The following is a 22,111-nucleotide window of genomic DNA, read 5'->3' on the forward strand; positions in this document are numbered from 1 at the left end:
TGGCGACTTAAAGTTTTTACTTCACAATATTTATGAATAAACATGGTTGAGAAATACAGATTGATAAAATTCATTTTCAGTTCCTGAGAGAATGCAAGCTTCTCTCCAAAAGAAGATTTTTTTTTCAGCAGATATCATATCAGATATCATATCAGTAGCCTTACAATACAAGACAGAGAGAAATGAGAAATTAACAAAAGTACGTTTTATAAAACAATTTATTCAGAAATTTCTGTGAACAGTTTCCTAGTAGATACACAAAATTTAAGTATAAATAATAAAAAGCCAATGAGATGACCCCTTAACATTGTATAACTACATCAAAGTAAAAGGAATAAACCAGTTCATTACATGATGTTCTCGGCAAAGTGTTTTCCATCAAGAAACTCAAATGAGGGATTTACAAACGACCTTAAATATCTACATGATAATGAACAGGGTTAAATACAAACTTTATTTCCCTGATATTACAACTTGTTGGGGTATCAAAAATACAATCATGTACATACACTTTTAAGAAACAAATTAAAAGCATCCCAATGAAACAAGTATTTGAACTTAAAAAAAATACAGTGCAAATTCACAGGTGACATATGTTGAATACTGAATATTCTATAATTGCTGAAAATATCAAAATCCAAAATTGTGACAAAGTTGACATCACAACCAATTTTTACATCAACATGGAGTTCCAAAAATGCATCACTGACATAAAAATGTTCCAATAACACAGATGTCCCCCACCATTTTGAAATTTAAAGAAATGAAATGAATGCTGTTAGTTTTCATGAACAATAGGAGAGAAACCAGATTTTTTCCTTCGTAATATGAACACATTTCTTCTGTCAGCTCAAAAGAAATGGGAAATTCTTGAAGTCTTATACAGTTATCTGTAAAATGGAAAAATGAAAAGAGTAAATCAAAATATAAATGTAAATTACAAGACATACATCGAACATACTACATGTACATATCTATACAAACATGTAACAAGGCTTAAAGGGAGTCATTTTTACGCAAATATTGACAACTTATGAAAATACATTAATTTATAAAAGATTATGAAATATTCAATAAATGGTTTTCTGTGCTGCAGTAGGTTTTATCATAACATTATTAGCATTGTTTACTTAAATAAATACTGAATCCAAAGCATGCACATTCTTTCTAATAGTTTTATTTATTGATCGAGGCTTCATTTTATGCATTGCTGATTTTATCAATTACCTCTGGCCAAAAAAAAAAAATTGTGTGTTTCCGGTTTCCCGACCTACCCTATTTTTTATGCACTGAACCAAACACTTTCTATTCCAAATCCAGATTACCAAACAATAGAGTCTTTACAAATCAGAGTTTAAGAAACGTTTTTAACAACTCAATAAACAAGAGGCCCAGGGGCCACATCGCTCACCTGAGCAACAATTGCCTTAATTCTGATCAAATTAGCATTACAGTATCAAAATATCTTGACAACTGAGTACAGTAGATCTTGCTAAAAAAAAAATTGAAAATCTGCCAATTTTTATCCACCTCTTATTTTTTAGTAAAGCCCCTTTTGTTGTTGTACCTGTAAGAAGATTTTTCTCTATTCCTATAAACCCCCCCTCCCCATTTCGTGGCCCCACTATTCTCTAGAAACTTGATCCCCCAATTGTGGCCCCACCCTACCCCCGGGGACCATGATTTGAACAAACTTGAATCTACACTTCCTGAGGATGCTTCCATTTTAATTTGAGCTTTTCTGGGCTAATAGTTTTTAAAAGGAATTTTTTTTAAGATTTTCTCTATATATTCCTATGTAAAACTTGATCCCCCAATTGTGGCCCCACCCTACCCCCGGGGACCATGATTCGAACAAACTTGAATCTACACTTCCTGAGAATGCTTCCATTTTAATTTGAGCTTTTCTGGCCAAATAGTTTTTGAGAAGAAGATTTTTAAAGATTTTCTCTATATATTCCTATGTAAAACTTGATCCCCCAATTGTGGCCCCACCCTACCCCCGGGGACCATGATTTGAACAAACTTGAATCTACACTACCTGATGATGCCTCCACACAAGTTTAAGCTTTACCGGCCTAATAGTTTTTGAGAAGAAGATTTTTGAAAAATACCAACAAATTTTCAATAATTCTCAATTATCTCCCCTTTAAAAAACTTGAATCCCATTCACCTAGTGGTGCTTTGTGTCAAATTTGGTTGAAATCTGCCCAGTGGTTCTTGAGAAGAAGATGAAAATGTGAAAAGTTTACGACGACGACGACAGACAACGGACAAATTGTGATCAGAAAAGCTCACTTGAGCCTTTGGCTCAGGTGAGCTAAAAACACCACTTATCTAAACGTTTTAAAAATTTCTAAGTGCTGTTTGACAGCATGGATAAAAGTTATCCTGGGGTATTTTAGCTAAATTATCAATGCAGTAAATATTTTCTCAGGGAGGGATGTGTTAGATGTACTTGATAAAGACAGAGGCAAAGGGGTTTTTTTCTCTGTGTGTGGAGAACTGGAGATGCAGACATCGTAAGTCTTTGAATAGGCCTAACAATCTTTCACATCATAAATATAATTAAAATGCTGCAGTTTAATTGAAAATGAAATTTTTAAAATTAGTTGTAAACCATTACCTATGTATTCATTTTTTAAAAATTTTATTGAAAAGATTTAATTTTAAGGCTATCGTCTGATCCGCCAGAATTTTCTGTTTCTGAATTCAACACCTACATGTACTGTTATGTCAGTACGTTGTGGTGATGAGTATTATACACTGTAAAATCTATTGTCGCTGTCATATTTATATTGTTCTATTTACATGAATATAAAATCTTCGTATACTGTGGTTTCATCAATATTCGTTGAATACCAATTTTCGTGGATTTAGTTGTTAAGTTGATTCACGAATTTAATGTTCATTGAAGTGCTATTTCTATTAACATTTTGTATTGATAGGGTCATTGGCCACGAATTAACGTATCCTTGAAACTGTGATTTTCACTTTATCCACGAAAATTGATACCCTTGAATATTAATGAAACCACAGTACATTCAAAATAAACTTAGATTATTTTAAGAAAGCTTTAATTCTGTAACAGTTGCCAATATCCACAATTACTCCACCTGTAAAATACATTTTTTAATGTATAGAAAAATCCAGGGCTCACACTGGCTCAAAATTTTGTGTCGCAACCTTTCGCGTAATACAATGTATAAGAAATCTTTTTTTTTTCTATCATAGTGTTTATCACCATACTAGAATACTAGTTTTAGATCCTACATAAACATATTATATGCATACCCAAAACTACCATTTTATTATTAAATTATTACAAATATTTATAGAAATGTAATTAATTATGGATCTATATGGTTGTGAATATTGACATCTTGTGACAAGTGTAGAGCATTTTAGATCTTTTTAGACAATTTATTTAAAAAAAAATAGAGCAAGAGAAGAGGTCAAATTTGCTGTATTGTAATATAAATATTATTCAATCCTATAACATGATTGTTATTGCATCTACTTGTCTTGTTGACTGGCGTTTGAACATCATCCCTAAGTAGATATACATGTATGTAGTTTGTGTTAATTTCGGGAACAGAGGAAATTCTGACTGAAGATGGCTAAAGGTTAAGATTGTGATTTACAGACAAAATTATCATTCCAAATTATATTTCTTTTGTTTCAAATAATTAGTAATTGAACTGTGACATTCTAGCTAAATTTAAATGTAGAAATTCCAAGTTTGCTACATAATTCTATTTATAGACTCCCCTTACGATGTCAGAATTTTAAGTCTAAACACCTTGTCCAAAAAAAGTTACATAACAATTTAAATTAAGCAATTTTGATCAACCATATATCATATCTTAAACTAGTTACACTTTTTCAAAATATTTATTTTGTTTCATGCGGTTTTTTGGTGTCAGTATCCACAAGCTTTGTGGAATGACGATCACCATGATCACATTGTAAGCTCAGTTGATGAAAGCATTAGGTATGTCGATGGTTAATTACAAATCCACCTATCTGTAATAAGGTGTGAAAATCACGTATCATTTTGTATACCCCGCTTACAGATGGCTTGCATCGTTTACCTGTGTCATTGTCTTAAATCAGTCAAGCGTAAAGTCCAGCTACAGACTGTCGCTTAATCCGAGACTCCTCTGACTCTCCCCCGCACGTCCCAATATAAAAGCGGGGGTTAGAGTTACAGGAGTCTCGGAGTAACTGTCGCTTGGAAGAGATTATGCAACCAAAACAAAAGGCTAGGTGATTTTTCAATGAAATCTGGGTGTCGCATTTGACTAAAAACTGTCGCATTTAATTCTGAAAAATCGCAAAAAGCGACAAATGCGATGGGCAGCGTGAGCCCTGAAATCATATGCTAGGAAAGGGGAAATCTTAAAAACTCATTTAAAAAAAAAAACCCAAAAAACTGACCTTCCTACCCTACTTTAAAATTTAATGAAATAGGAAACACACATATTTTTTTTTTTTTGGCCTCTGCATTACAAATTCATTAATGTATTATTAAACTCCTACTAGGGACTTGCCTCCTCTAGATGTTTTATGCGTCTTTTAGACAGTCAGGTAGAGGACTCTTGGGATGTTTGCTCTCAAAATGCTGCTTATATGTCTTGGGGTCAGGCATCTGTGACTGTAAACATCAAAACGACAGTATTAAATGTACTATCAGTTGCATATTTTAACTTGCTTTTTAGAATAATAACTGAATGTCGTGATAAATATCAAACTGTGAGGTCAGTGTATTATTGTGGCCTTATTATATTAAAGCATCGCTATTGTAAATTATATACATACTGGTAATTAAAAATATCTTGTGTTAAGATGACTTTCTTCTTGCCAATATATATTAGTAGTTAATTTACTCTTTTTTTTAAATGAAAAATTTCCAATTCCTTTAGATTGCAATAAAATTTATTGCAATTTGGTATATCAAAAAGGTAGTTATTTCATATTCTTGTTATAGATTTAGGAGAGAGGATAGCTCAGAAAGCTCACATAAGGTTTGCTAACCACTTTAACCTCATGCAAGGCTCTAGATTCCTTATATCAGCTACACAGGGATAGAGAAAATGTTTACCATACAAACAGTGCATTTATATGTCAGGGCTGCTTGGGCTGCTTTCTTTTGATCATGACTTTGACCTTTCTTCAGCTTGGCCGCCTTTTCAGCATTCTTCTGTTGAGACTGAATTTTTTGTTGTCCCCTAGCCATCTCGAAAGACAACTCTAAAACCAATGTTAAAGAAACTAATGTATACATACATGTAACTACATCAATAATCCGATTCATATATACCCGGTACATATATAGCTACATGTATATGCAAGATGAAGACTCAAGTTAAACTAAAATCTTATAAGTGCTTGCATGTCTTACTTGATATACATGTACCAGTAAAAATGATATTGAATACCGGTAGTCATGATCCACTGAGAATAATAATAGATCCAATCTCCAGTTGCTCAAAATATATTTCTATATTTTGTTAAAAAAACAATACCATTAATACCATTAAACCAGGAGAGAATGTATACTAATTGCCTGCTCTTGAATTCTTTTCAATGTTTTTATACATTAACATCAGTTATACTTGTTAATACTAGTAATTAAATAAATCCAGGTAGTTGTATCAAGATTCAGCAAACTACAAATTGCTGAACCTGAAAAAGAGGGTGTCAGTGACATCAACTTTTAAACCTGAACACATTTCTATCACTACTCAATTACACTCTGTCCAAAGATATCCTGGATTTACATTTTGCTTAGTTGCATGATATTTATAAATACCCCAGGGTTCAAACGATGTTCATTCAAAAGTATGAAAAATTTCCAAGATTTCTCAGTTGAAACGCCCCTGTAAGCTTATTAGGTCTCAATACAATGCTGAATAATGTGATTTCTTCGTGAATTTTGCATTGCAGTAAGCCCGGACAATAACGTTTTAAAATTGCGCAATGTATTCCGAGTGTGTTGCCAATGTAGAAAAGATGTAAACATTCCCCATTGTAAATCTCCGTAAGGAATCTTTTTTCGTTCCTGTGAATTTTTCCGAGTGAAAGATGATAACGTGTCAATGAAATATTCTTGGAAATTATCCCTTTCAACTATTTCAATTGCACTTCTTTCACAGGTATGTATATTTTTATTAAAAATCGTCCAAATGTTCTGCATAGATATCTTGGGACAGACTATAACCACAATACATATCAGGGACATACATTTATAGTTTGCAACTATTCCCACAGACCTGAGTACATGATCTAACAAACAGGAACCCCGTTCACATGATTGTTTAACTACATATTTAGTTAGTTGTATAATGTAAATTATGAGTTTACATGTAGATCATTTCTCACTCAGAAACCTGAGAAAGTAAACAGATAGCGAAATTCCCATGGCTATTGGTCTAATATATATACATATGTTTAGCCGTTTTTCAGGCATTAACGTTATAGAGAACTCCTGAAAAAATTTACGTGTGTTATTAATTCAAAAACATAACGTTTTTCTCAACATAGAAACTTATTCATTCATCTACCAATACCTTTCTCCTATTCACAGACGTGCGAACCACACTGGTATTAACCGGAACTTGAAAATCAATTTGCACACGACACAGGAAATTACAGAACACAGAACCAATCATGATAAATACAAATAACTCCGGAAAACTTAAATAACAGGTGCGTGTGGGAAATAACACTTATATCATGTCTTAAGTTTTTAAAGCATATTTTTATGGATTAGATTAAAAGAATAAGAAATGAGCCCTTATATTTATGAATTATAATGAAGTCATTTATTTTAAACTGAAAAAAAATGCAATGTTTTGACTGATTCCTAGTAATGTTTATAAAAATAAGACATATATACGATTTTTACAATCATGGCCATGAAATGAACAAGAAAAAGATATACACGGAACAAATAAAATTGGAAAGTATATATATTAAGAAATATATAAGCAAATGCAAAGTATATTGTACAACATTTTTTACGAATTATTCCATATATATGCTACTTTCAGGGGACGTATATACTAGTATATACGTCCCTGCTACTTTTGATTAAAGGCTTTACATTTTAGTTGATAACTACTAGATACTTGTGTACAGTGACCCACTGTTGATGATATCTCTAATATATACTCGTAATTTTTGTACATGTATCTATCAAAACGCCCTTTGCAATAATAATTCTGCAATAAAAAATCTTGGGTGTAAAAATCTCACAAATCGATGATTAATTGCATGCACTTGTCAAGAATCCTCTAAGATCGTCAACCGTGACATTGTTAGGATGACCAGCGGTGTTCTTTCGGATTCACCTGTGACACACACCTGTAAATGTACGTGTCAATCTTGTAGCCCACTGTAAATTCACATACATCAAATGATATAGTTGTTGCATGTGTACACATGTGCACACAGGCAAACGGCATTAGTTCGGTGTACATAACATGTATCTGCGATATAAACTGATGTCCTAAAAAAATAAATAGTGTAGTTAGCCCTTAAGCTGACAATTCTTGCACAGCACACATGTAGCATAAAATATATAGAAGAAATGTGAACGATAACATTGTCTAGCCGCCTAACTTAATGTCATTTTTTGATGATTGTCTAATTAAATAAAAAAAATTTTAATAATGTAAACATTTACATGTATTTTCATTACATTTAAATGATTTGGTCAAACAAAGAGAGATTACTTTCAATTGTATTTTGGGTTAAAATAGCTCATTTCATGTAATAGAAACTAGCGCATTACAGAATCACCCCTCCCCACCCGTGAAACAGAAATTCCTTTTGAGGGGTTTATATACTGTTATTTAGCATATTCATACCAAAGGGTTTGTTGTTTCACGGGGGGGGGGGGTGTAGGGGGGGGGGGGCATATGTCTACAGACTTATTTATTTAACAAATATTTTATTATGCAAATAAATACATAATAAGATTGGACATCAGGCTATGCCAATTTTAGTTCTCTCCATAAGGATCAAAGGTACAACTGATATACATGTACGTCTACAGACTAAAATGAATTCCATTAAAAGCATTTTGCTGTCTAACGTTTCAATAAAAAATAAAATAAAAAATATGAATTAAAATGAAAATTTACTTTAATATCTAACGTGCATGTGATTTTAAGTTTTTATGCACATATCGGTCGATAAATAACATTTTCCTCACGCAAAGAGACCGATTTTAATGAAGAAATTTTTTAGCCCCCCCCCCCCTTTTCTCGCACAAAACTTTCGTTTAAAAAAATAATTATTTTACAACAAATGTTATTTCAATGTAAATATATTAGGAATTGATTATACTTTTTAGTAGATTTAGTAGAACTTTGTCTGACAGAAATTTTGAAATATTTGGATGTAAAATGTAGGCGGTACACAGGTGTTAACGTTCTTTATCGAACTATTGCCATTACATACATGCATACCATAATCATTTGATTGTATGATATTCATTTTGGCAAGCTTGTTTTAAAATTGTGTCATTTTATAGATCGAAAAAATATATGTAAACATTCATGAAACACAAACAATACGCGTACGTTTATTGAACACATTTGAAATGCGTGTCTATCACTAAGTACATATTGGAATGTCATATTTATACATACTCCTCTCTCTCTCTCTCTCTCTCTCTCTCTCTCTCTCTCTCTCTCTCTCTCTCTCTCTCTCTCTCTCTCTCTCTCTCTCTCTCCTCTCTCTCTCTCTCTCATATAAACGATTTTCAAAAATCGGTTCTAACGGAGTTATCGTTCTTGCAATAATAAAGAGACCATTTGTAAAGTGTATTAGGTGAAATTTTATTATGAATGAAATGTTAACACATGAAAAAAAATCTGGAATTCTATCAAATATCGGAAGACAAATAATCAACAAATGTGAATCCCGGTCTCCTTTTACTTATTGATAAATATGAGGAGCTTTGAAGTAAAACACACGTTCGTTAAATGCCAAAATAAGCATCACGGCACAAGAAATCAATATCACCCTAAATTCCCCAAATTTATCAATTAGGAAATGACACCATTATCTACTCAATAACAAGTGAGAAAAAAGTGGATTTTGACGCTTGGTACCGAGTACATTGTATATTATATAAACTCAAACATCGTCAAACCGTGCAGACACTTCTTAAACATATACACGAATACAAATAGGTGTGGTTCGGAAATAAAATCGTATGCACAATATAGACATTCGTGGATTTCTTCTAAACATTTGGCTTAGCATGCTATAAATAATCAATTATATAACATTCCATACTTGTTGTAAAAAGACTCTATGTATATAAACATGCTTGTTACACAGATCGTGTGTGACCACGGTAGTTTCAATATGAGTCACACAGTACTGTGTACATTACAAAGATAACAAGCTTTGTACAGTTGTACTTCTTTACATATCACAATACTATTTTTTCGCAGCTACATGTAGGTGTACAGTATAACAACTTTTAATATTTAAAAAAAAATTGTGTTGTCTCTAAGGAAAGGATAGAGTGCACACAATTCAATAATATTCCTCGATATATATATATTCCTATAAACCCCATTTTGACACACATCCTGTATAATACTAGTATCCAGCACTTAACAAATAATACGAAATTTAAATACTTTCAATATTCGTCACCCCAATTCTTAAAACAAGTTCACTCAAAATTAAAAAAAAAAATCCAAAGACACCATGACACGGATGAAATTCAATTTTTCATTCTAAACTGAATTTTATTTTCCTTGTCATACATAGTATGTAGTATTTCCCTTAGATCTAGATCAAGCGCACACCCACTGTGACTATTGTTATCTAATTTAACATACTAGTATAGTTTAATATACTAAGCTCAGTACAACGTATTATGTGTGATGGTGGATGTCATCTATAAATACCATCTTATTTTCCATCTTATATTCCATCAAAAAGTGTTCACAGCAACTAACAACTAAATAACACACTGCGTGAAGAACTCGTAAAAATTAATTAAAAGCCTTTTCGTTGGTATCTAGCTAAAATGTATCGATTTGCACAAATCTTTTAATTTCTGTACTTCCAATTAAGAGTTGTTAACCTTGATTCCGACTTTTCATCAATTATAGGAAAAGAAATACACATACATGTATATACTCTGTAATTAGATATCTCCTTAATTACTAATGGGAGTACCCCCTATTTATTGAAATGTATGCCGGTGTTTCTAGATGATCTTAAAAGAACTCGTGACTTTTCCAGTTTTAACACATACCATGATAATTAATACTTGCAACAGGATTATAAAAAATTTCGAAAAATTGTAAATACAAACTTAAAATAATAAAAAAACAAAAACAAACAAACGCAGACCCCTCATCGATGTATAGCCCAATAATTTGAAGAAAAAAGTCATAAATCAAAATTACTCGATCAAGAAGGAGCAAATCTTTTGAAAGGAAAAACCAAATCATTCACATGAACAGACAACGATCAGATCACAATTCTTGATTGCATAGTCATTATAAATGGAACAGAGCTAATGTGCTCTATGTATAGTCACTAGACTCGATAATGGTAAGAAAACTACTGCCTAGTGGAGCTTGCTCACGAATAACCATGGTAACAGATGCACAAAAGTGTTAAACTTGTGTATGAAACGGACTATCACACGACTCCATATTCACTTGTTAGTTACAGAATTTTGTCCCAACCATAAAAATTTGAAGGAAAATATCGCATCCATGATAATTTTGAGAGAAATCAAGTTTCTCGAGTTCCGAAGGCCCGTATAGAAATGATGACTTTTTTTCGTTCCAGCGGTCATTGGGGACGCGACATAGTAACAAAACCCATCTTATTAACAAAATGGTTTGGCATTATTCGTTGATTGAACATATGGCGTATAATTAATAGCGTGTATTAATTTTCCAGCCATGAATCATTGATAGGGTAAACCAAGAAAACGCAACAAGGCCGTCCATGATACAGAGATCCTAAACAGTGTCAGGGGACTCTTAATTTTCGTCTAAACCTCTCTGCCAAACACACACACGCAAGTGGCGTCACTGTCTCCATGGTAACCAGAAAAATGTGAGCAGCAGACATAGGATAAGGGAAACCACATGTGACTGAGTTAATCTGAGTCGAGAAAAGCCGGAGTTGCACAAGTTACGTCCGCACATACAAAGGTATCCGTTCCCGAAGCTCTCGGTTCGACACACGCCATCTATCAACATAATGTTCATGTCCATTTTGGCTGAGCATGTTCTCTCGAGGTACAATTTCCCTGTAAGCATAAAAAAGTAAATTGTTAGACATTAACTTTACATGATGAATGAATAATAGGCTATATACAGTAAACAATGTTTAAACCTGTTACATGCATATACATCAAAATGTGTACTACGAAATGTAGAAATAGTACCCTTGACTTATACTGAATTAAGTTAATAAAAATGATATGAAGATAAAAAAAAAAAAGATGTGAAGCAACCGTGTGAATAAGCTGGGGTCAGGACACAAAAATCTATATCTATAGAATTCATTATTAGCCGCAATTCCATATTATAAGACTTTGTCCAGCAAGAAGCATGAATTATAAATCAGTCAAAGCTTAATGCACCCATCCAGGCTTACACGTTCACATGCATATTGTGCACTCGACTCAACTGTTATTATATGTACATGTGCGCCGATTTCAAAAGCACCAAAATGCAAAACAATGTCGGTAAGTGCAATGGTAGTTGATCTATCAAATCACTGCAAATGGTTTGAAGAGTTTGATACATTTAGTGCATATATGTATGTGCGTTTTGTAATACCGATAAAAAGCAAATGGTTTTATTTCTTCCTTTTTCAACAAAGAGAAGAGTCGTGTTATCTAAGATAGTGCGCAAATAATTTGCATGAACTTAAGCTACATACGTATACATGTAGCCTTATGCATCTTCTTAGTTTGTTTTGTTTATTTTACTGCTTCCTCAGTATGCATGGGTTCTTGTGTATACATGTAATATCAAAGGCTACTGCTAAGTCTGCATCTGGATCCAATTTAATCATTAACACCGGGGAATATACTAGCATTCATATAGATATAGGACACACAATATGCAAAGATCTGAAATCCATTGTTAAGTGTTCGAGTTCTTGGTCCCTAAAGACAAAGCGCGCAAAACCTTCTAGTTCCAAGCAATCGCAATAGAACGGCTACTAACACAAAATTTTGGAACAATTTCAAATATTCCTCATTGTTAAGAGCAATGAAGTGTTTTAGCAGGGAAATGCATCATGCTGAAATTAAAGAAATGAAGACACATTTGCAAGACAAAATTGACTTTTGCCCCGCGAGAATGAGAAAATAGAAAGAAAATGATAGACTTGGCAAGAGCTTCAGTTGATTGCCAAAATGTACAATTCATTGATATTAAAGATTGTTGTATTCCCTTGCGTACATCTAATGACCTCGATGGCATTGCACTTAGATTTTTAACCCTTTAAAGGCACTTGGACACGATTTGAGCTCAAAATTTTAAATTTTATTTTTCCATTTTTAATGTTTAGAATGGATTATATGGATATTTTTAATGCTTTTTTAAAATTTGAAAGTCAGATATTGAGTTATAAGCAAGATACAAATTTTGGAATTCTTTGTTTTGTAAACAAAGCTCGAGCCTTGTTATTGTTTACATAATTTTATGTGTTTTATTGGTATAAGTTTCAATCAAATGTTGCTTCTGCTATTGATAATATATTTTATAAACACGTTGAATAGGTTTGCCATATTTCCCACGGGTTATTATGTTAAAGAAGAAATGAAATTACATACTTTACATTATTTGTAAACAAATATAAGACTCGAGTTTTGTTTACATAACAACGAGTTCTTACCTCTGTATCTCCTTTTTTAACTTAAATTCTAACATTCAAATTTTGGTCAACCATTCAAAATGTGCAAGTAAACCATTTTATATATAAAAAATAAAAATTTTGACCTAAAATCGTGTCCAAATCCCTTTAAAGTTCTTATATGCATACGTACATGTCTTTTTTATTTCTTCATGTATGCTGTATTTTAAACATTGTCATAGTTGGTACGAAATGTTTATTAAATAAACCTAATACAACCAAAATCATTGAAAACATTTTTCAAAGGTAAACATTGCGTGAAGCCTTCCAACAAAAGTCAGTTACTCTTTATCAGGTGTCAAAATAATAGTTAATTCTGATGCATCGAGATGATGAATAGATTGAAATCCGAGTGTGAATGTATGTACAAGTCACCATTCAAAATTAAATGACTATTGATCCTCAACTTTCCCACCTGAAATATATGTGCAATTTTCAAAGCAAAGACACTATGGGCATAGGTACCCCTTTAACATTATTTTAAAAATAAATTTAAGATAGCCGATCCACACTTTTCTCTTATTTATGATTTGATATAAGTGTACGGATGAATCTTATTGATTACATGTATATGTAATCAATTTGTCTTCTTAATTAAAAAAAATACTTTTAAAAATCGCGTTTGACAACTGACACCCTCTTTTTTAATCCCAGTCGAAAATTACTATTTTTAAAAATAGCTCAAAGACATAGGATAAAAGTGTGTGTTGAAAAGTGTGTATCTATGTGCAGGGAGGGAGGGGGGTTGGGGGGTTGCGGTGGGGGTTAATACCCAAAGTGGTTGAAATAACCCGCGTACGCAGTGAAAAAATTGAACTAATCGTATTGTTGATCCACAAATATCTTAGATTTGCCAGATTTCTGGAATTTCTAATATGCTACAAAGCAAAGCAATCACCACATTTGGTTCTCCCACCCTCTGCCCTTTAGGATTATCTTAAGAAAAAAGAAAGAAATATTTTTTTTTTAAATGCGTTGGGGGTCTTGTATTGTATTAAACATGGATTGAAATCAAATTAAGAAATTGGCAACTGCATGTACAAGTATGAAAATCAAGATATATAGCGGATTGATAAAGCATTTATATGTTATCTATTCGATGTATCGATATGCCGATATATCATCGCTTTCATCCCAATGAGGGCTTATACATCTTTGTGATATACTTTGACATTTATGCATGTTAACGTTTTTGAAAGTAAATGAGACTTTCCCCGTCCATTATATTTGTCTGTTGGTTTAAATATTTAATGAACATAAGTACATTTTCCTCGAATAACTTTTACTAATACATGTACATTTGTATATCATAAATGTTATTGATATTCTGTGTATTTCGTTCATTTGTTTGCGTAATGGTCAAATTTGATATGGCTCAACTTTTCTGTATAAAACAGGCAGCTCAGATATCAAAATTCTAGAATATACAGAGATAACCGTGCTCATTAGATGTATTATTTACATCCACTGAGCATTTTGATTAACATATATAACGGGAATCTAAAACAATTTAACCGTGTATGAATATATGTTCACAAAACTTGAACTACTTTTTAAAACTACTTTACACATGGTTGCCATCAAAATATGTTACTTGTCTTTTATCTTTAAATGTATATTTACATAATGATTATTGCCAACATCTGTTTTTATGTACTGGCTTACTGAGTATTCTATATTTTGATGAATTATTTTAGTAAATAATCGATACACAGCAAGCAATGAAAACATGGAAATCAGAGGGTGCTGTCCAAATATGGAAATAACTTCCATATAAGGAAGATATGTTAAGGTTCAACTCTTCTTGGCTTTTCCGTCTACATAACGATCTGGTTGATACATGTTATAGGTATTTTTACACATTTTGTACAAAGAATGAATAATTCGAGAGGGATTCAAAACAGATATAAACATTCTTTCTATGTGGTTATACTGTTGCGATCGGCGCAGAAAGAATTAGGTAAACTGCGGGTTAATGTATATTTTTGACAAAGTTCGCAACCATTATAACCATATGAACAACAACGGAATCATTTTAACATTTATATGATGCGAAATTATAAGTTATACGTTTACTTGAACTGTTACATTGCATGGTTGCCCTAAGTTTATGCATTACAAAGACATATAACATGAGAAAATTGATATCGATAACTATAAGACTATCACTCATTTAGTCTATTATCCGAAGCAGTTGTAACTACATGTATATATATACATGTACATGTAAGCACTGAGTCCACGTAACTCTAGGCAAATACTATTGCATACAGTATTATTAAATACCCAGTTATTAAGATCCCGTGGTCCTGTAGGACTCTACTACATAACTCGATTTATTCTGTATTCATCATTGGCATATACATGTACGTAAGCATATAGCCTAATGAATGAAATCGAGTCTATAGACGCTAACACTCTCAAACATGGCCGCCTAAGCTTGAATTACAACGAATATATAGAACATGACGTGGGGGTTCCCAATGGCTTTTCATACTAAAGTATAATTATGTATATTGAGTTTTATTGTACCGACTGCTGATATACCATTATAAAGCTACAATCCATTTGAACACACCTCTGATATTTCGAATTTATTTACTGCTGACCTCCTGATTTGAAATTTGAATCTTGATAAACATATGTACAGTATTGAGACCAGTTAACGTCTTCTCTAGATTCGATTGTTTTCTTCTTGCTCAATGTTTTGTTCTGAAAATTAAAATGCCTAGTCCATTTGATGCCACGTTTCTAGATTTTGATTATTTCATACATAATGTTCTTTGATAAATTCATGATCAGAGAAATTCAGTCAATAAATAAGACTTTTCATATTAACTTCAATTAATCCTTTTTCAATCATGTTATTGTACATGTACCAATATCTCGTAAAATTGACACTAAGAATCTACATAATTTGATTTTTCAATGACCCTTCCTGCGTTATTCAATTTTACTAATAACCATTCCCATATCCCTTCCATTTGAATCTCCGACTCTACATTTAAGTTGTGATCATGAAAGATATCCAAGTCCGTGCAGGCCAGGCCCCACCGCCACAAACCTTCCTAGGCCTCGAGTCAATACTCAGCCTCAAGTCTAAGTACTGACCTCAAAGTTATGCACTTTCTTTAAAGGATTAAAGTTGATAAATGAGTCGAGTCAATACTCAGCCTCAAGTCTGAGTATTTAAAGGATTAAAGTTGATGAATGAGTTGAGCGAGTTGAGTCGAGTCAACACTTTGCCTCAAGTCTGAGTATTGACCTCAAAGTTATGCACTTTCTTTAAGGGATTTAAGTTGATGAATGAGTTGAGCGAGTTGAGTCGAGTCAATACTCAGCCTCAAGTCTGAGTATTGACCTCAAATTTATGCCCTTTCCTTTAAAAGGATTTAAGTTGATAAATGATCTGAGCAATTTTAAAATGTTGATGACGGATGGGCCAGGTCCAAGTTATATGAGTTTTAATTGTACTCACCGTTGATATATCGAGTCCATTTGACGCAGACTCCCTTGTGGCACTCCTCGTCCTTCAGGAAGTTGTTGGTTCTGCTGTCGACTGGATCGTTACACGTGTCGTTTTTATCTAACCTTGATATGCACATATAACATCGTATGGGAACTGTAGGGGAAAAAAGAAGTTTAAATATGTAACAAATTCCATACATTGCCCAATGGAATCGATGGAAATTGATTCGATTGATATTAGAGTTTAAAGTACCGATTGTTTATTGTATGTTTTCAACGGGTCAACGGGGGGGGGGGGGTACATGTATATGGTTGGGAGGGTTACTGTTTGTGAGGTTTCGATTTGGGGGTGGTTGTTTGCTTGGTTGCTTTTTTCTGGTGGGCTTTGGTATTTTTTCTATCTTTTTTTTTTTTGGTAAGAACTGTACGATATTTGCTTTATAAATTGTCGAGTTAGCTTTCGTCCGTCCTAATAAAGTTTAGGTTTAGTTTAATAATGTCAATTTAAATGTATAAGATCACAGAGGTGACATGGGAGGACACATTTTTTGATTCCAATACGCAGACCAAACAGAAAGCAGACCTCAATGACAAGCCCGCCGAGAAGTCATTTTGATTTCAAATAAAAAGCACTGGCGTCGGAAGCAAATTGAAAGTGGGGTGGGGGGGGGGGGGGGGCTAGACTAATCCTCAGAAATATTGAGAAAAAAGTAATTCCCAAAATCATGGAAATCCTAATCCGTGGGTGGGGGGGGGGGGGGGAGTATACCTATACTTCCAAAAAAAAAAAATCATGAAATTCCTAATCCGTGGGGGGGGGGGGGGGGGGGCTAGTATGCTTCTGAATCCAACTTCTCAATCTTTCAGGGAAAATTTAGGAACAATATAATCTTTCCTGCGAGAAAAAGTGGGGGGGGGGGGGCTGAACCCTCTATCATGCTATGTTTCTAATGGTTAGGTATAAATTTGCAAAAAAAGTGGGGGGGGGGGGGGGGCTAAGCCCCCTCTAGCCCCCCCCCCCCCCCCCGGTTCCGGCGCCTATGAAAAGTAATCAAAACCCAATGTGTTTTCTTTATATATTCTAGGGATCACGACGGAGACTCAATAAACAAGATTTAGTTTGAATTGACTTTCGAAAATTCAAAACTTGGAGAGAAATTGTTACCCGAAAAATAAACACGATAAACCCACATACGGAATGTAATTACAATTTCACAGACAAAGTAAACGTAAGCGTAGCACATTAAACCTCGCTGAATTCTCGTTGAATTAGATATCAAAATATTGTAACATTGTTTGATTGTCAATTATAAACTATAATTGCAGGTATTCGTTCTTTGGTCAGTGTGGTAACAGTAACCTTGTTAGCTTTTTGATACGTGAGGTGTATGCACTACATATAAAGACGTTTTTGCTCAGTACACAGTTGTAGTAATTGTAACGTTTTTCCGAGTCTTTGGTTCGACTACTGAACTATACAAGTTTCCTGTTTGTTTTCCATCCTTCTCTCCTATATTCTTTAAAATGGATGATGACATAGCACCTGCAACTTCCCAAAAGTTAATTACATACCTCACACAGGTGACAGAATATACGAATGTTAAAAATGAATGTAAAATCGACTTCAGCTTGAAACTTTGTTTCACTATTTATTTCAACGCATTCTTCACTTCGTGGAGTCGTGGACTCATGTATTTATGGTCTGATAACTCTTTGTGTAACTATTTCAATAGTTATTTTATTTCTTAAGGGCACGAGGAGGTCAAATAAATCGCTGTTTAATCCTTATTCAGTAACTATTTTTCATCATTTAAATATTCAACAATGGTTTGATGAACAGTTCTTTGAAAAAAGATTCCGATTTATACAAAGTTCTTTAAATTTTTATCCTTTTCCCTCTTCCAATCATTTTTTTATCTTGGGAATTTTTCTATAAAAGTATGCTATTGTTAGATCTGAATAACTATATAGTACATGTATTAACTATTCATAGTTAATCAGCGATTTATATACTAGTATTCGATATCTTAATAATAAAGTGCGTAAATAGATACATTGAGTTTTTTCTATAATATTTACATTTTCAACTGTCTTTGTCTGTGATAATATTACGAATCAATTTTGAAACATATAGCCCAATAATTTCATAAAAGATAAGCGACACAAAATGGGCGTGTCTTATGGCATAACCGTAAAATGGTATTGTTGCATCGCGTAGTAATACATAGCATGTGCTGCATGAAAAATAGTGGGTTTAAAATACTGTTTTATGTGTACAAAATGGAAATAATATAAGTAATATTAATGAATCATTCTTTGAATATTATGATGTGATAATTTCGGTCGGAGCGTGGTCAAATCTATCATAAAGCCCTTAATTCGGACTTGATTGGATTTGACCACGCCCCGACCAAAATTATCACCTCACAACACTCAAAAAATGATTCCTTATTCCTTAAATAAATCTACAACAGAAGATATAATGGACATAAACCAAGACCGTTACAGGGCCACGGCATGGTAGTGGCCACCATGTCCTTGAAACGAAGAGCGCCGTATAGATTACGGTTTTCAAATTTTAAACCTAAAATATTTGGATTTTTTCTTCACTAAATACTAGAGTTTGTTGCTAAAATCATATACAAATTTTAAATGAAGATATGGTAGGTAATTAGTTAAGCATCAAGTCTCCTCAAAATCCCAAAACAGGTCCACAACTAGGGTTTCGCATACATTTATTATCAATAGCCATATTTGCTGAAGTGCAACTTAGTCGACTAGAATAACACATAATTCAATTAGGACTTCTTTTCCATGATAATTTCAGCTCCTTAAGGACCTCAAAAAGAGAAAAAAGACCGTCAAGCCCCTCGTCAAAACATGGTTAATCATTTTTAAGACGACAGAACCATCTTAAGAAAGATCCCTGCTTGTTCAGGAGGTCGGAAAGAATCAATACGCTTATCTACTGTCCGTGAACTAGGTTTGCCCACGTCCATCAACCCATGCCTCCTTCTTGACCATCAAAAAATTACATCTACGGACCTGCGAGGGGTCAGTCGTGTCTTTGGAATCACCCAAGCACCGAACAGCCTTAATTGTGAACTGCTGGTTCGATTTACGGAGGGAAGTGGAATATTTTGCCCAAAGATTAATGATTTCCTTCTTTGGTCCGTGATTGATCTTTAACTTTTCTCATGAATTACCCGAAGTTTATTAGCAAACGTCTTCATTTCATGTTAGCTGCATGCAACTCGTGGACGCAGTAGATGGAAGATCCTTCATCCATAATTGATAACAAGAGATCAGTCTGACGGCACATCCCTATTGACAGAAAATAAATCCCTTGCTGGAGAATTGGCTCTATAAGTATCTATACTGTAATAACCCTGATGAGAATGGGGAGGTGGAAGGACTATTCTTACACAGTGGTTCTCATATTGTCTACACACAATTCGGGAGCCCCCAATCAATGAGTAACAAACAGACTGTAATGATTTTATAGAGACACCTGCTTTGATGACGTTAGTCCTTTTTTAAAAACTGTTTAAAGGCTATACAAACAATGTACATCTGGAACAATGGTGTTACGCGTTTAATGTTATACCAGTTTTTGATCAATTGTTCGATAAGTCAGCTGTAAAGATAAATGAACTTATTCTAGATTTCATGTGAATTTGTATGGGGAAAAAATTCCCTTTCCGCATCTAGGCCAAAACGGCTCTCTATCATTAAAAGGCATCGGAAGGTTTGGTATAATACAATGTATTGGCGTTTTTGTTAATTCATACCGAAGACTAATAATTTCTTATTCATCGTAATTGTACATTGTTCCTCTTGCTGAATCAGTCGAATGAATTATCGAACGAATCGTACATTCATCTTAATTCAATAAAACCCAAACTAAACAAAATTTTACCCTTTTTGGTATTAAAATATAAAGCATTATCAGAATGGGACACGAAAAAGCAATGAAAAACAACCAAAAAAAAATATACAAACGCCGACCATGATAACTGGCCCCGCGAGAGTTCTATTCGAACACGATTAAGTAATTCATAGCAGACCTAACGAAGATAACAGAATTAGCGGAGGATGAGCCCGCTCATCTTTATCCTCTAACGATTACAATACCTTAGACTACGGGCTAAAAATACATCCAATAAGATCGATGGGATGAGCTGTAATAGCATCCAAAACAGATGCCTACAGTATATATACATGTCAATTTAGGCGGGAAACGAAAATTTGTGCCCAGAAACCACTTCGTATTATGTACACTCCAGTGCAAAGTAATATGTATTAAGGTATTAATTCACGGGTCTTGATTGAATTGCTTAATAGGAAAATTAAAATACGCATTCTACCAAATCTTATGTCTTATAGGAAATAAAACAATTTGCATGTTATCCGCCATAGGGATGAACATTAGATTTAGCACATGTTAATAGTGGGTAAGAAATTGAAATGGAAAAATTTAAAGAATTCCTCTCTAATGAGACAAGACTTTTAAAGGGATTTCCGAATACACTTAAAGCTTAACCGTGAGGTAAACAAAACACAGGGCTCGTACGCACTCACAGAGAATTGTAGTAAAGTTAGTCACATTTATTAAACGACGTAAACAGGAAAAAACTTTCAATGCAGTTATGTCTACAACACCAAAACATGTTTAAGAAAGATGGTTATAAATAGTTGCACACTACCTATAGGGAGAGGGTATACTGTGTTTGCAAAACTGTGGAACTTATTGGTTCTACGAGGAATGGGACAGAGATTTGAAGGTGGCACTGCGTTATTCATGTGCATGAATGGCACTATTCGACCTCATTATACAAATGCATTTTGAGCGTTCACACCACATACCTGTCAAGTCGTCCTGGCCATACACAGCCACACAACACGAAAGAATCAATAATAAGGCAAGAATAAAGAAATTTGACGGCATAGCAGCAAAACTCCCATCAGTTAATCCAACTTCTCATTATGTTTTGGCCATAATGGAGAAACAGGAAAGGTTCGCAGAGGGTTTGTCTCTCTTTCCTCCTCTTCTTCTCTCTATCCTACACCTCCGCCATACAACTGCACGCGCCTGTCGAGCCACACTTGCTTAGGATGCGCTGTAACTTGATAGCGCGTTCGGCGCACGCAAGATCGAGGGGAACTGATAATGAGCACATGAAATATATCTCCAGTGATAAAAAAAAAATCCCGTTCGATTGAGCAGTATTCGCCTTCACAGCACCTATAAAGTGTTTCAGCTATGCCGAGTTCCGTTGGGGCCTTGAGATCTTCAAGCCGATCGTTGCCCGATTTCTTTTCCTTCTCCTCTGGGACGGAGGCTCGTGTATTGTATTAATATTATGCTTTTTTCACACTTGATCGCCGATCACTGGGTCTCGGAGATTTTCTGCCAAGTGCGCGTTTACGAAGGTATTGTGTACTCGACCTTTTGTAATCCTTTTCGACACAAATACCCTCCTATTCGGGATAACTTAAATGCGTGTTGTGGTCTTTCTTAAAAATTGATTACGTTCCAACTGAATGATTCGCTTTGATGTAGATCGAATTAATCATCCGTAGAGCTGGGTCTAATTTTTATAGCTGATACTCGGTAATCTAATATAAACATGTAGATTTAAATGTTTCATAAAACCATATTGCATCTAGACTTAAATACATAATTTCTATCAAGTGAATAAGCAAAGATCAATATGCT

The 22,111-nt window shown here is 33.9% G+C and overlaps 2 protein-coding genes and 1 long non-coding RNA gene across 3 annotated transcripts; 1 reads left to right on the forward strand and 2 right to left on the reverse strand.

Moving 5' to 3' along the window:
* Positions 1 to 200: 200 nt before the first annotated feature.
* Positions 201 to 6,669, reverse strand: LOC105332282 (zinc finger protein 706-like). Its single transcript, XM_066084100.1, has 4 exons — positions 6,573 to 6,669; positions 5,105 to 5,253; positions 4,554 to 4,657; positions 201 to 890 (listed from the first exon to the last, which is right to left on the reverse strand). The coding sequence occupies exons 2-3, from the start codon at positions 5,237 to 5,239 to the stop codon at positions 4,568 to 4,570; spliced, it is 225 nt and encodes a 74-aa protein (XP_065940172.1). The 5' UTR covers positions 5,240 to 5,253; positions 6,573 to 6,669; the 3' UTR covers positions 201 to 890; positions 4,554 to 4,567.
* Positions 6,670 to 8,830: 2,161 nt separating this feature from the next.
* LOC105332281 (UPAR/Ly6 domain-containing protein qvr) lies at positions 8,831 to 21,902 on the reverse strand. The gene is made up of 3 exons (XM_011434825.4): positions 21,259 to 21,902; positions 16,403 to 16,546; positions 8,831 to 11,305 (listed from the first exon to the last, which is right to left on the reverse strand). The coding sequence occupies exons 1-3, from the start codon at positions 21,338 to 21,340 to the stop codon at positions 11,082 to 11,084; spliced, it is 450 nt and encodes a 149-aa protein (XP_011433127.3). The 5' UTR covers positions 21,341 to 21,902; the 3' UTR covers positions 8,831 to 11,081.
* On the forward strand, positions 18,066 to 20,057 carry LOC136275346 (uncharacterized). The gene is made up of 2 exons (XR_010713908.1): positions 18,066 to 18,109; positions 19,220 to 20,057. It is a non-coding gene; the product is annotated as an uncharacterized lncRNA (long non-coding RNA).
* Positions 21,903 to 22,111: the final 209 nt, after the last annotated feature.

The sequence above is a fragment of the Magallana gigas genome, chromosome 5 (genome assembly GCF_963853765.1).
Source record: "Magallana gigas chromosome 5, xbMagGiga1.1, whole genome shotgun sequence".
Classification (NCBI taxonomy): domain Eukaryota; kingdom Metazoa; phylum Mollusca; class Bivalvia; order Ostreida; family Ostreidae; genus Magallana; species Magallana gigas.

Excerpts from the sequence above, each read along its gene's own strand:
- LOC105332281 (XM_011434825.4), bottom strand. The coding sequence starts at position 21,340 with ATGCCGTCAAATTTCTTTATTCTTGCCTTATTATTGATTCTTTCGTGT. Across the intron at positions 16,547-21,258 it reads TGGCCAGGACGACTTGACAG|TTCCCATACGATGTTATATG; the intron begins GTATGTGGTGTG and ends TTTCCCCTACAG. Across the intron at positions 11,306-16,402 it reads ATGGACTCGATATATCAACG|GGAAATTGTACCTCGAGAGA; the intron begins GTGAGTACAATT and ends TTATGCTTACAG.
- LOC105332282 (XM_066084100.1), bottom strand. The coding sequence starts at position 5,239 with ATGGCTAGGGGACAACAAAAAATTCAGTCTCAACAGAAGAATGCTGAA. Across the intron at positions 4,658-5,104 it reads ATAAATGCACTGTTTGTATG|TCACAGATGCCTGACCCCAA; the intron begins GTAAACATTTTC and ends TGATGTTTACAG.